Below are 14,942 nucleotides of genomic sequence, written 5' to 3'. Positions count from 1 at the left end.
TTACATCTAAATAAATGTACCAACCCCAGGGTCAAAGGTCAACGATCTTTAATAGGCAGCTGATTCTCAAACTTCCAACTGTTCAAGTTCCGTTTTTGCCAGGGAAGTAGATACCTGTTGATATCTTTGTGACAAGACGGGCACACACAATACAAACCGACGATGAAATCGAGAGATTTTCAATATAAAGAATGAGCTATGGTGATGCTAAATGTGTAGGAAGTGTAAATTATGACTATAATATGTAGCATATTTAATATAAGGGCCTAAATACTACCTTCATCTATCAATAAAAATATAAGTAGGACATGTTAAAAATATGATGCAGAAACTTTAAAGAAAAAAAGAATCTGATAACTAATTCAGCTATTTAGGGCTTTTGAAGTGCCAAAGGTTGATATGACCAAGTATTTGACTGTCGGACAGACAGATTATATGTTGACACTAATGGAAAAACCACACAAAACAGATTCTGCCAGTTTGGCTTCATGGGATTAAAAGGTTTAATGATATTCAAGAGATCTGCACTGCATGCTATGTTTTAAGAGGGTACAAACAATCTTTGACCTGTCGAGGCTCCTCCCCATTCACCTACTCCCACTTCTGCATTTTGGACTTTCCCCTTAAGTCACATAGTTGAAACCGGTCGGACAAGCAGACTGCTCAGAGACTTTTAACACAACAACACAACAACACAAAAACCCAAATCTGTTGGAAACATGAGCAGCAGTCCTCTTCTGGTGAACGTGGAAGACTGGATTGCAGAGAACCAAAATGCTTTTGTGCCACCAGTGTGCAACAAGCTGATGTGAGTAGAATGCATGTTATATTTTCCAAGAGAAGTCCAATTACTCTGCAACAACTGCAATTGTCCACTTTGTTTTGCAGCTTCTTCCGACACAGACAGGAAGTCAGCAGAGGAATGTCATTCATGAGCAATGATAAACTCTCATTGAGAGTGTGATGAGTCAGTGGTTGTTTTTCTATTCCTCAGGCACTTTCACCAGCTGAACATCATGTTTGTCGGAGGGCCAAACACCAGGAATGATTATCATATTGAGGAAGGGGAGGAGGTGAGAGAGCAGCACCAATTCATTCCGTATGGAGTCTTAATTCCACCACAGAAATGCTCATAATTAAAACAGGGGAAGGATTATACAGTTCAAACTTTCAGCTTTCCATCCAACTTTTCCTCTTCGTTGCACCAGATATTTTCTTGGCTTTGTTTCATGTTTCAAACTGTTAAATCCCTCTTCCTCACGAAATGGAAACTAAAAACTATAATACCCCCCACACACACTATTTCTCCTCAGTATTGCAATGCTTGGTCAAATATTTTTTCAGGATAAGGATTATCATCCTTCACTGTCAGGCTTTTAGACGTTTACAGTCTCAGTCAGGTGACGCCACACAGAATGAGCTGTTACTTATTAAGTCTTTTTATGTGTTTTGCTAAATACATAAGAAAGCACCACGTTGGAGCCGTATCATGTTGCCGGGATCATGACAGAGAGATTCTTAGTCAACACATTCCTCTTTCCCGTCAAATCTGGCGCCGATCTTACCCACAGTGCAACTGGATAGCTGACAGTTGATTAGAGTGCGATGTAACGTGATAGCGCCACTGGCTCGTCTTTAATCCAGCGCCGCTCTTTCCCTTCTCTGAAATAGTTCTTCTACCAGCTGAAAGGAGACATGTGTCTGAAGGTGATCGAAAACGGCAAACACAAGGACGTCCACATCAGAGAGGGAGAGGTGAACTGCTGTGTATCCGAAACATGTAACGACACACCTGGAGTCCCATTTTAAAACAGAAGAAATCACTTTTCTTCCTCTGTGTCCTCCTCGGTTTGCAGATGTTCCTGCTGCCGGCTCGGATCCCCCACTCCCCCCAGAGGCAGGCCAACACCATGGGACTGGTGGTGGAAAGGAGACGGCTGCCGACAGAAACTGACTGTCTCAGGTTCTTCTTCTTCTTCTCATCTTTTCTCTTCTTTTTTCCCCTCTCCTCTAAAATCAGTGTTCCCTTTCAGGTATTATGTAGACAACTCCACTGACATCCTCTTTGAAAGATGGTTTCACTGTAAGAATCTGGGAACCGAACTGGTGCCAATAATCAAAGAGTAAGACGTCTCCCCTTTACACCCACAGCCTCATCGGCCCAGGTCTTTTGTTTGACCGAAGTCCTTGTTGGTTGCAGGTTCATGGAGTCGCAGCAGTGCAGAACAGGAAGGCCCGACCCAAGTGAGTCGCTCTGAGACTTATTGTGCTTCCTGTTGATGTGAAGAAATTTCTCCAGCCTGATCTCTTTACATGTCGTCCTCTGATGGACAGACGAGGTCTTCAGGGAGCCTCCGTTTCAGATGAACACCATGAACATGATGTCTCCCTTCTCCTTCAAAGACTGGCTGGATAAACAGCGGCCAGCGCTGGCCACCGGCAGGCCGGTCGACATGTTCGGAGCTCAGTTTGAGACGGAGGTACGTATGATCAGATTTCTGCTGGTTCACATAACCATTTTGCCTGTTTCAGCTCTTCTTTGTCCAATTTTGTTGGAGCAACGTTTAATAGAAAGTGAAAAATACATTGTTGTTTTGAAAAAGTGACTCAGTTGACTTTTCCTGCACCGTCATTCTCCTGCTTGGGGATATTCCCTGCAGCCGTACAACATTACAGACGAAAAGACAAGAGCAGGCATTCAAAAAATTAGATGGTACTTTTTCCAATGACCCACACAGGCGATGGTGTTTGGCCCCGGGCTGATGGACGCCGCAGCACCTCAGAGCAATGTGTGGATTTGGCAGCTGGTAGGTGGCGTACCTTACATCATCCTCCTCTGATCTTTGCCCTCCACCTTCACCTTCTCTCTCTCTCTCTCTCTCTCTCTCTGTCCTTCAGGAAGGATCCTCGACAGTAACCATGAATGAGCAGGAGTTCAGTCTTTCTGCAGGAAACAGTTTACTGATTCCTGAACAGAGCCAGTGAGTCATTATTAACAGTTAATGGAAAACTGGATAATGGATAAAGAGAGGTTATATTTCCACTCCTGAATGATTCAGATGTGGTTTGAAAGCAGCCGATGATTTGAAATACAAAAGGATAACTGTCCTTCTTCTTCTGCAGGTACCAGTGGCGGAGAGATGAGAAGACTGTTGCCTTGTTCGTGGTCCAAAACCCGGAGCGGAAGAGACCATAACCATGAGCTTCTTCTCTTCACAGCTACAATCATAAAGCATGCCGTGCACAACTGACTCTGCCAATGTGCAGGAATGAAAAGCAGATATTGCATCATCACATAATAATGATAATAATAATGTGAATCATTACTTTATACACGTTAGAAGCTTCTATTATCAGTATTAATGGGCACAAAATGTTATTGAAACTGAAGCTGTACAGTGCACTTTGTTGTGGTTACATAAGCAGACCGCTGTTATGACTAATTAACTTTTTCTGTAATTTAATTTCAATGTAATGCAATGTAATGTAATAAAGACGTCTTCGAGAGCATAAAAAAAAAAATGCGATGGGACTTATTTGACTTCACACACGCTCTCCATGACTTTTACTTCCTCATTTTACTTCCTCATTGTTACATCTCTCCCCCTCCTGCTGTTTCTGCTGTGCTGATTATTCCCTCTGTCTGGGGCACGGCCTTTCCAGAGGAACAAAGAACTGATGGGACATGAATCTGCTGGATCTGTGGGTCTGAGAAACAATGAAACAATAACAGAATAAAGTTAAACCTTGATCGTTAAGTTTCATAACCCAGCCATTCTGATTCCATTCCTGTGTTTAAATCTGACAATAGCATGTTTTTAACTTTGTCTTTTTATTCTCATACTTTTCTTCACTGTCATAAATCTAAATTTGAGTTCATTCAATCTCATTTTCGGAAATTTACAGATTTAAAAAAACTGCAGAGATTTAGATGAGAAAGTCGACCACTCAGAATGGTCCCTGGATTTAATTTATCTTATCTGATTCAAGTATAAAGAAAGGAAACCACCGGTGTACAGAGTTAAAGAAAAACATGCCTGACGATGTAGTTAACCTTAATAAAACATTGTCATACATTCAGCTGCCAAATATTGTTCAGATTACAATAAAACAACCAAATAAACAATAAACAAAACAAAAAAAACTGATGCAGCAAATTCACAAACTTTTTAATAAGAAAATGTGGAAAACCTGACAGTGTGGTATTTTAAACATGTCCACGGAAGCACGTTATTCCAGACTGTTTAAGTTCAGTCGTGCAGTCGTATCCTCAGCGTGTTCCTGATCACATGCTGCTCGGCTATAAAGGCCGCCACAGCCCAAGGCAGCGCGTACTCCAGAGTCACCAGTCCTCCCAGGTTGTACCTGAACCCGGAGTAGTCCCAGGGACAGGCCTGCAGCATCCTCAGCCCTGCCCCCCAGCTGAACTCCCAGAGGTAAATGAACAGGGTGTAGGCCGCCAGGCGCACGGGCAGCAGACGATGCTGAGCCAGCAGCCGCTCTCTCAGGCTCTCCATGAGGAAGATGGCGGTGGCGTACATGGGCAGGGCCCACAGGCTGCTGTGGCCCGCCAGCCTCCTGTCCTGGGTGCTGCACCAGTCCCACACGGCGGTGAAGGCCACCTCACACAGGCAGCCGTGCAGGGCGTACACGTAGAGACGAACCAGAGCAGACAGAGGGCGGCTGGAGCGGCTCCCTGAGATCAGGAAGGACACTGATTAATCAGCTTCTGTGTGAAAAGTTTTAGAAATCTAATCTTAAGAGAAAAAAAAAGCAAAGGGAGTGAGGTCACGGGAGGTTACAGAGCTTTTGATCTTATTTTTGCATTCAACAGATCCAGCCAAGATGTTTTTTCTGTTTCTTTAAACTAAACTAAACTGCCCTGCAGCTACATTATTTCACACACATGAGGGAGCTTCTCCTCTACTTCTCAACACAAGTTCCCCAAATTATTGAATTATTCCTTTATGTTAAATTAAAACTCCTCCAAGAAAGGAGAAACATTCAATGGCATTCGTGTAAATGTGAACTACATTTACATGCAAATAATGAAGAAGTTGCCCATGAAAAGGCAGGTGTGTGTTTCTCAGACTTCTCTGTTGACACGTGTGCTCTGTTAATGTGGATGATGTAAAGTTTCTGCTCCCTCAGAAAACTGTCATGACTCATTTATATTAGTTGCTGCCTGTTTTTTGTCCCCAGTCTTGTGTTGTGTCTCCTTCTTTAGAGCTCATCCACAAATGTAAACTCAGCTGGATAAAACTAGTTCGTAAGGTAAAACAGGAACTAACTGAAGAATCATCATTGCAGATTACAAAGTTGATTTTCCTCCAAAAAGCTATGAAATTTACAGGTTTCTTTAGAACTTCTGTTTAATTAGTTTTATCTCTGTCCTAACTCAACATCAGAATTACAGTTTTTTTATGAATAATTTTTATTTCACATCATAAAAAGTTCTCTTTTTTGGGGATAACCTGTCTTTTTTTTTTTTTTTAAAGCCCTTCCCATTGTTGTCTCTCAGGTGTGTCGAGTGGCCTTGTCTCCGCATCGCAGTGTGAATCTGCACGTTGTAATGCGGATTACTGTGGCAGATTAACAGCCCAGCTAAGCAAATTAAAGGCTCAGGAAATCTTCAACACATTCGTACTCTGTATTGGAAAAACGTGCAATATCTCAAAGTCTATCAGCTACGGGAGACTTTCATTATCATGACGTCTTCTGTTTCAATACAATCAATGAAAGTTTCACAGAAGCTTTAAATTCAAACCCATCTTTTCACTCAATGTGGCTGAGATGAGGATGCAGACAAAAAAAAAATCCCCAACAGCGTTTTCCTGTAGTCGTTAAAAAGATTTTCAAACAAAACAATCTGTAGTAATTCTCACCTTGGTCATAAGAATAATGTGTCCTCACCTCCATCCCTGGGCAGCATATGGGTGTCTGTGCCTCTGTAATCCTGTGTTTCCCTGTGTGTGTGTGTGTGTGTGTGTGTGTATATTCAGGGCTAAACATTAAGCTGCTTCATGTGGTCAGAGAGAGACAGTGATGTCTCTGTCAGGCCAACCTGGACCACCTGAGAAAAACTGTGTGTGTGTGTGTCTCCATCCTAGTATTGATCCCACAACGGCTGTTTGAGTGTTTGAGTGTTACCTCTTATGCAAATAATTATATCGATGTGTCTTTATCATGAAGAAGCTCCATAAAAACATTTCCTAATTTCATGTTGCCAGCTGGGAAATATACACATATTGATTAGCTGATTGATTCATTGAAGAGGACCTATTTAAACAAAGTGTCTTATATCCATTTAAACTTTTAGCCACGGTGAGACAGAATGACTTAAACGGGCTTTTCCTCTGTCACTCAGTCAGGTCGGGTTTTGCTGGAAACTTTTAAACACACTTTAAAAAACATGGACACCAAGCTGAACCAGGTGCAGCAGAAAGTACGACCACGAAGTGTCACCCTGAGCAGATGTCAGGTTTGACTTGGTGCTACCGCTCGGTTCTGTGTTTGTTTTGCTCACACGCTAATAAAACAGTTAGATGAGTGATGGAGCTCCAGATCAGAGTCCAGTGGTTCAGGCAAACACACCTTCATGGCTGTGAAAGGGGACTGTGTCAGTGACCATAAAATGATTGAACTGACAAAGGTCGGACTCTTCACACAGCGGTGGAGTGAGCTCACTCTGTCGTTGTGTAACGAGCCAAAAGAAGTTTGTTTAGGGAAACTAGCACCAACAACAACCCATTGCTTTTATATTCATTGGCAATTTTGAATCAGTCTGGTAATAATAACTGAATTGAAATGAATATATTAATATATTAATGTTATACAAGACAAGAAGATGAGATGATTTAATGAGAAAGGATCCATCCATCTATCTATTTTTTAGATGTTTCAAGAAGTTGAAGTTGAATTTAAATGATAAATTGTGTTTTCAGGAATTTTCACACAATTTTTTACTCACTTATTCGTGTTGTGTTTGATGACTGAACGTGATTAAAGTATTCCTGTAACTGTGTGTGTACATATGTGCATTTGTTTCAATTACACCAGCAATGATCCAAATCTCATTATCACTACAGTTATCTGTTATTTTATTTTCTTAGTACTAGTAATAGTAGTATTTCCTGGGAAAGTGAAGATCACATAATCAGAAAATTGAATTCCTGCCTTGTTTCAGGGGAACCACCTTGAGTTTCATGTTGTGACAAGCTCTGAGGAACAACCAGCTTTTATAAAGGCCTCCCAGCAGGGTGTCACCTGCAGATATCTTTCTCTGCATGAGAGCTGCTCTCACTGTTGTATTTATCTGCTGAAATCACAACTGAGAAAAACTGAAAATGACCTGGAACAGCTTTTCTTGAGGGTACAACAACAACAAAAAAAAAATTGTTGGCTGCAGGTGAGTACAGAAATATGGACTTTCTTTTATCTTTGTTGCGATGTGCACAGTTTAGCTCTTCGACAGGCTGATAGTTTACATGACAGAGATTTCACAATAAGTTCAACATTTTAATTGATAGGAGAGAGATGTCATTACATTGAAATACAGTTTTAAATAATCACGTGGCAGGAGGTGAACTGTGTTCAGGCAGGCATGAGATAACTTTTTGTCCCAGCAATTTTGGATCAGTTTGGTAAATTGATTGTTTCGGTTAGTGAAATGGGCTACAAAACTATTTGATCAGACTGAAAAAGATGAGATTAAATATATTGCAATAATTCCTCAGAAATCTATTTATTTTATTAAATACTAAGCTCTCATGTTTACTTCTCTTGAAATTTTCAGGAACATAAGCTTCGGTGAAAAGAAAAGCAGAAGCAGAAGCAGAAAAACCTGAATGCTTACACGAGAAATGGATTTGGTAACCAGTTCTCTGAGGCCGATCACTGAAAATAACACTTTGATGCACTGCCAATCCAGCAAAAAATATGAAACGGCGTACCAGACCATTTTCACCATCTTTGATGTGATCGTGGGCCTGCCAGGAAACTCAGTCGCCATGTGGATTTTCTGTTTCCGCATTAAGTCATGGAAACCGCACATACTTTTCCTCTTTAACCTGGCTATAGCAGACTTACTGCTCATCATCAGCCTGCCTTTCCGCATTGTTACGGACCTGCAGGGGGAGGATTGGATTTTCGGACAGGCCTGGTGCCGCATCAACCTCTTCATGCTGGCTGTCAATCGCTCCGCCAGTATTGCATTCATGACAGCTGTGACAGTGGACCGCTACTTTAAAGTGGTGCATCCACATCACAGAGTCAGCCACATGACTTTGACTCAAGCGGGCGTGCTCACAGGCCTGCTGTGGATTGTTGTGATTGCCCTTCGGATCCCGCTGTTGACCATCAATCTCCTCTACGAGCACGGCAACCTCTCTTTGTGTCGCAGCTTCAATTCTTACGAGGGCATCCCCCCGGAGATAAAGTTACACTATTTGGCCTTCATTGTCGAGTTCATCCTGCCCTGGTTCTTGTTGCTGTTCTGCTCGACCCGTATCGCCTGCTCTCTGCACCAGCGTTGGACGGACAGGCAGAAGAAGATGGTGCGTAAGGCCACCATTGCAGTAGTGGTCATCAGTTTGGTGTTCACCATCTGCTTCATGCCGGGTGTCGTCACAGGCCTGGCGGCAATGTACATCAAGAGGTTCCACCCCAAAAACTGCACAGCATACAATCAGGCCATCCAGTGCTTTATGATGAGCGTAACCATCACGTACCTCAACAGCTCTTTGGACCCGGTCATCTACTGCTTCTCCAGCTCTCTGTTCCGTGATCCACTCAAGAAATCAATCTGCTGCAGGCGCTTTCAAAAGAAAAATGACACAATGCAGAATGAAACAATAACTATTATCTAAAAGGATATTTCAAATATTATATATTGTGTACTGTACATACTGTACTGTTTTGCAGGGAGAATTTAAAAATGAACAAGGCGTGGTTGTGAAGATACTCCCTCACCCTCTTACTATCATTGTGATGCCCTGACCTTAAACCACATTTTCACCATAAAACTAAATATTATCCTGCAAACAGCCATTAAAACTCCAGATTTTTGCATTAAACAGATCCAGCCAAGATGTTTTTCTGTTTCCAGTCTTTAAACTAAACTAAACTGCCCTGCAGCTACATTATTTCACACACACGCGGGAGCTTCTCCTCTACTTCTCAACACGAGTTCCCCAAAATATTGAATCATTCCTTTATGTTAAATTAAAACTCCTCCAAGAAAGGAGAAACATTTGATGGCATTCGTGTAAATGTGAACTACATTTACACGCAAATAATGAAGAAGTTGCCCATGAAAAGGCAGGTGTGTGTTTCTCAGACTTCTCTGTTGACACGCGTGCTCTGTTAATGTGGATGATGTAAAGTTTCTGCTCCCTCAGAAAACTGTCATGACTCATTTATATTAGTTGCTGCCTGTTTTTTGTCCCCAGTCTTGTGTTGTCTCCCTCTTTAGAGCTCGTCCACAAATGTAAACTCAGCTGGATAAAAGTAGTTTGTAAGATAAAACATTAACTAACTAAAGAATCATGATTGCAGATTACAAAATAGAGTTTATTTAAAAAAGTTATGACATTTATAGGTTTTAAATGAGGAAGCATCCATCTATCCATTTCTTTTAGATGTTTCATGAAACAAACTAAATGATAAATAGGGTTTTCAGGAATTTCCCCACAATGGTGTGTTGTGTTTGAAGACTGAACATGATTAAAGTATTCCTGTAACTGAGTGTGTACATATGCACATTTGTTTCATTTACCCCAGCAATGATCAAAATCTCACTACAGTTATCAGTTATTTTATTTCCTTAGCATTATTAATAGTAGTATTTCCTGGAAAAGTGAGACTTCCTGTCTTGTTTCAGTGCCATGTAGTGACAAGCTGTGAGGAACAACCAGCTTTTATTGCAGATCTCTCACTGTTGTATTTATCAGCTGAAAACACACCTGAGGAAAACTGAAAACGACCTGGAACAGCGTGTCTTCAATCAGCACAACGACAAGCGGATCCGACACGCAGCATCTGTGTTGCAGCCTCTTGCGGTCGGCGTGTGACGTCATTTCCGGCAACTGTTGGGCGTGCTCCGAGTCACCTCGTGCGTTTTCGCTGATAATCTTTCCGGTTCACCAGATCGATCCGATAGCGAGCTGCTGTCACGACAACGCCGACATAGAACTCGATATCTCTGCCCTTTCCGAAGCTTACTGCCGATTCTGCTGCTCCGCTAGTAAAAATTATACGATTAGCAATGTCCGCTAGCTCTCTCTCTTTTAGCTAGCCGCCCCAGATTAGCTCCTACGGCAGCCGAGAAGGTCCAACTCAGTCGCTATGTGGAGTTTCTGTGCCGCAACATTTTTTCATATTGAATAAATGGAGTTATAAAGAAGAATAAATAAATACAACCACCAAAAATGTCTGTGTGGTAATTTGTTGAGATATATTTCTTTTTACAGATTACATCTCACGTTTCTCATAATCAAGGGACAACCGTGTTTAAGATTAAAAAATTAACTCGCAGTACTGTTTAATATAGTTTTAATTGGCTTTAAAATTGTACCGTGTGTGATTTCTTTCAGACATTCAGGTAGTACAGTAATAGATGGGTCGATTTAATAATTTAATTTAACTCTGTTGTCAACAGACTTTATTTTTAATTAAAACCTACAACGTTTACGATACAAAGTCGCCGCATTCGTCATTACTTCGACATTTTATATATATAAATATATATATATATATTTGCAGCACATTGCTTTCAATTTATTTTTTGTCGCTGCAGAGTCATTTTGTTCTTTAAAAAAAAACAAAAGTTTGCTCACTGATCGTCACTTCCTGATAGCGCCCAGCCAGCGTCGATGTTAGTGACGTCACTTCCGCCCGGGTCGGTAACTATGGTGATTGAAGAAGAAAACGGAAGAAGGCGAAAAAAGCCGTAGTAACAAATGAATTTAAAATTCAACGAGGGGACAAAAATAATGATTCCAATGAATCTCTCTCACGTTGACGTAGCGTCATCGCTAAAAACGGAAAAACAAACGACCAAAACGCGCTCATGCTTATAAAGAGAACCGTGGGGCTCAGACAGTGAGCTCCAGTGGCGCAATCGGTTAGCGCGCGGTACTTATACGACAGTACGCTGTGAAGCGATGCCGAGGTTGTGAGTTCGAGCCTCACCTGGAGCAGCCTTTTGGTGCCGGAGCGGCTCCTTTTGTGTCAAAAACAGCACAACTGCTACACTTTGGTCGGCGTCGGTGAGCCTACAAACACTGGCAACTACACAACACACCCAGAAAGACTAACGAACAATCCAACTGACCTAACTGGTGTTTTGTTTTGTTTTTTTTAAACAATGGTGACTGAAAAAAAAAAAAAAACACGCAAAATGTCATTAAATAAGATTAGGACATTAAGAATTACACTTAATATGAAAAAAAAAAAAGATTCAGGAGACTATATAGGAATTTTAAACACATATATAAATATTACCATATTTAAAAGCAGACATATTTCCAAATCAAAGACACACACCTTTCTTTGTGTCCATATAGCATATTGTAGTTTTTGTTTGTTTTGTGTTTTTATTTGTACAAAATCAGTAGTATTTCAGCCATTCCCTCAAAAGGGGGCAGTATCTCCCCATCGCTGCAAAGACCCAGCCAACAAGTGACCCCTCTGCTTCCAGCAGTTTCTATCCTCACTCCAGTATTCGCCTAATACAGTCATTATTTACAAACAGTTTTAGGTGGATGTCAGAACTGTAATGGTTATCGGATCTCACTGAGATCTCAGAGAGTAAAATGTGATATTCATTCACAAATAGTACAAATCGTGGCTATCACATCTCACATCATGCCAAAGAATAATGTTCATACTGCTTCCAGCTCCACAAATTGAATTTGAATATTTGCATGGTTTTATCGTGAATCTGAAAGAGTTCAGAGATCAGAATGATTTCAAACCTGCTGTTTTTTTGTCTTCATAGATTTCTCTCTGGAGGAGCGTGCGATCCAACGATTCTTATAGGACATCATAAGATGGTTTAAAGTTCCTGGGAAGAATGTAAAAATTCATTTTCATGCAAGTGATTGGCTCGTGAGTCAGTGTGAGCCAAAGGTGTTAATTGTGCTAAGTGAATTAACATTGACTTGACATGAATGTTCGTCTCTTCCACTAGGGGTGAGTGTTGCCCGCTGTTTGGATCAGCTGGTCCTTACCCCCCCCCCCCGCCCTTCCTGATGCAGATGTGATGCTGAGATATGACTGGCTGTGTCTGGTGTTTGAATGAAAACAGTCCGTCCAGTTTTGCTCTTCCCCCGTCTGTGTTAGTGTGTGCTCATCTTTATCATCTAGTGTGAACTGCTGCAGCATGACCTGCACATATGGATGTCTGAATTTTATTTTATTTTATAATGTGTGTTGAATTTAGCCAGTTTGTGCCATCTGGTCTGTTTTAGGGGAGATCTGCTTTTATTCTCAGAAATGTAAAAATTCCCCATCCAGCCGTGATACAGCAACTTAGCCCTCTGCAAAGGAGCACAAAAACAAGAAGGGGTGTGTAGACTGTAAGTTACCAACACAGAAATCACATTAAACCTCCTCAAATTATACAAAACAATATGTATATGTATCAGCAATCAGGGCTAAAAGAAATATTTCTGATCAAGATGTGATTGCTGACATCAACAAAACAACAACAAAAGCAGCAAAGTAAAGGCCGGAGACACCACACTTTATAACACAAAGTGCATGTAGTGACACACATATTTAATCACCAATGCTCCAAGCATTGACACTCCAGGCAAAATTGTCAGTTTACAACAATACAACTTGTGCAAATAAAACCGAAACGTATACGACATATTAGTGTAATTTAATAGACTGGAAGAGACTCTCAGTGTGTAATCGGGTTTCTCCTGCATGTAGAGCTGAAACTGCTCTTCCCCTTTCTGTTGCTAAGCATTAAAATGTCAAAGAAAGTTGTAGAAGGAAAGTTGTGATGATATGATTGGGGTTATGTATGCGTGAATGGAAAGATGGAAAGACTGGGTAGGAATATTATTGACTATCACAAGCTCAAGAACAGGGATAATGTAGAAAACATGGTGTGCTGAGAGACTTCAGCTTGCTCCATTAAGATCAGGCCAGATGCAGCGAGCATGAGATCACCATATTGCAAAAAAAATAAAAAAAATAAAACAAAAAAATGGGGGTGTATGCTTCCAAAGTGTACTCGATGATCAACTTGTGCAAGGAGCCCCTTTGTGATCAGTGTGCGATGGGAAAATTGAACCAGAACTACTCAAGACGTTACCAGCTCTCATCTGATCCAGTAAACACACTGTCATCTTTTTTCCTTTTTCATTTTCATCAGTCGCCATACATGCTTGTACAAACATTTGCAGGAGTCTTTTCATTCTGCCAGTGTTGTCCCCCCCCCCCCCCCACCTCCTCCTCCCCCTACAGATGATTTCTCTCCCCTGACTTGGCTTACAGAGAAAACCGGCCGTCTCCTTTCTGTTTGACTCTGTGTTAAGACTGAACCTTAAAGTGCAGAGAAAGTCAAATACAGAGTGAAGTAGGAACTTTGTTCGGTTGTTATTATAAGACCAAAACCAATTAAATGTTTGGCTGAGAAAATGTTCTGGCTAAATGATCATTTCAAATTAAATGACATTAAAGTGTTAACGGTGAACTTTCTGTGATATATACAAAACGAGCAAATAATAATTCATGATGCATGGGGGTTATTTTCTGGTGTTTGAACAGTGTTAGAATGGGGTTTATGGGCTGTCAACGTAGCATGTGCTAAAATATCAGGCAACCAAATAGCCCACTGTGTTGCAAAATTGCTAAAGTGTTTGTTGTTTCTCAGCCCAGCAAAAATATTATTGTCTGCTGTCTGCCCATGTGGCGTGTACTGAAATGTCAGCGTAGTCTTAGAGCTTAGTCTGAGCATAGCATGTTGAATGTTAGCGCTTTAGCATTAAAACCTGCTCCCTCGCCACGCACAGAAATCATGAGCATAGCATGAAAGCGGTATATATATCAGGACATCCTGTGCAGCCTTTTTTTGGTTACACAGGGAGAATCATATCAACCAACACATTCCACTTGAGACACATTTTGTGTTCCTGAGCAGCACGTGAGTCAGCCTGACTTTAGCTGCAGTTTGTTATGATGCGAAGACACACTCCGTAGATCCAGTTCACTGGAACGGAGGATGTGTGAATGAGCAGGAGCGCTAAAGTAATCAAAAGGGAGAAATCCCGATTGGACAAAATGTTTTGATGAGAAATGAATAGTGTATTTGATGATGACAGGGAATCGCACAGTGTGTGATGAATGGGAGACCTGAAAACACAACCCAGAGGCACCGTAGCTGCAAGTCTGCAGATGTTGTGGCAAGATCAGTGCTTGTATCTTTCCTCCGATCTGGCCTGCAGCATTAATCACACACAAACACGCCCACAAACGCACACAGCTGAACGTTTGCACAAAACTAGAAAGGCCGTGAATCAATGAAGTGTGATGATCTGATTAAACTATCAAATGAACCACAAATGCTTTTATCTGATTTGTCATGAATGCGGTTGTAATCACAGACTGTATATAAAATCGGACGTAGCCGCCGTGACGTCAGCCAAGTTTCTGCCATCTTGGCAGCATCAGACACCACCAAAGGCCCCGTTAGTATGATGTATGCTGTTCGGTGAGAGTTCGGTGCATGCTGATTTGGGACAAATATATGCTCACCTGCCTGCTGCCCAACGTTTATGTGTAATGTAAGCAGCAATAGAATTTAAACTACTGACTCATATAAAACAAAACCCCCTGTAGTTGTAATAAATGGGCCAATTAGCTATGACCAGAATCATTTTCTGTGCCGGGCTGTAAACGTGTTTATCTCTGCTGTAAATTTGTACATT

General features: G+C 41.3%; 3 protein-coding genes and 1 non-coding gene across 5 annotated transcripts; 3 read left to right on the top strand and 1 right to left on the bottom strand.

Moving 5' to 3' along the window:
• The first annotated feature begins 657 nt into the window (after positions 1–657).
• Positions 658–3,488, top strand: haao (3-hydroxyanthranilate 3,4-dioxygenase). Of its 2 annotated transcripts, none has more exons than XR_003841716.1 (10): positions 658–808; positions 995–1,073; positions 1,672–1,755; positions 1,857–1,963; positions 2,034–2,123; positions 2,201–2,244; positions 2,335–2,480; positions 2,739–2,807; positions 2,903–2,981; positions 3,124–3,488. XR_003841716.1 is itself a non-coding variant. In XM_029521730.1 (10 exons), the coding sequence occupies exons 1-10, from the start codon at positions 720–722 to the stop codon at positions 3,194–3,196; spliced, it is 864 nt and encodes a 287-aa protein (XP_029377590.1). In that variant the 5' UTR covers positions 658–719; the 3' UTR covers positions 3,197–3,485. The 2 variants fall into 2 exon arrangements, 1 of the variants encoding a protein (XP_029377590.1); XM_029521730.1 differs by having other exon boundaries at positions 2,899–2,981; positions 3,124–3,485.
• Positions 3,489–3,892: 404 nt separating this feature from the next.
• Positions 3,893–5,919, bottom strand: LOC115055758 (transmembrane protein 229b-like). The gene is made up of 2 exons (XM_029521774.1): positions 5,886–5,919; positions 3,893–4,696 (listed from the first exon to the last, which is right to left on the bottom strand). The coding sequence occupies exons 1-2, from the start codon at positions 5,917–5,919 to the stop codon at positions 4,251–4,253; spliced, it is 480 nt and encodes a 159-aa protein (XP_029377634.1). The 3' UTR covers positions 3,893–4,250.
• Positions 5,920–7,254: 1,335 nt separating this feature from the next.
• On the top strand, positions 7,255–9,616 carry hcar1-3 (hydroxycarboxylic acid receptor 1-3). Its single transcript, XM_029521729.1, has 2 exons — positions 7,255–7,408; positions 7,796–9,616. The coding sequence occupies exon 2, from the start codon at positions 7,848–7,850 to the stop codon at positions 8,865–8,867; it is 1,020 nt and encodes a 339-aa protein (XP_029377589.1). The 5' UTR covers positions 7,255–7,408; positions 7,796–7,847; the 3' UTR covers positions 8,868–9,616.
• Positions 9,617–11,104: 1,488 nt separating this feature from the next.
• On the top strand, positions 11,105–11,198 carry trnai-uau (transfer RNA isoleucine (anticodon UAU)). Its single transcript has 2 exons — positions 11,105–11,142; positions 11,163–11,198. It is a non-coding gene; the product is annotated as a tRNA-Ile (tRNA).
• The last annotated feature ends 3,744 nt before the right edge of the window (positions 11,199–14,942 follow it).

The sequence above is a fragment of the Echeneis naucrates genome, chromosome 15, assembly GCF_900963305.1.
Source record: "Echeneis naucrates chromosome 15, fEcheNa1.1, whole genome shotgun sequence".
Classification (NCBI taxonomy): Eukaryota; Metazoa; Chordata; class Actinopteri; order Carangiformes; family Echeneidae; genus Echeneis; species Echeneis naucrates.
Note: the sequence above shows the minus strand (reverse complement) of the source record. Positions and strands in the feature narration are given on the sequence as shown.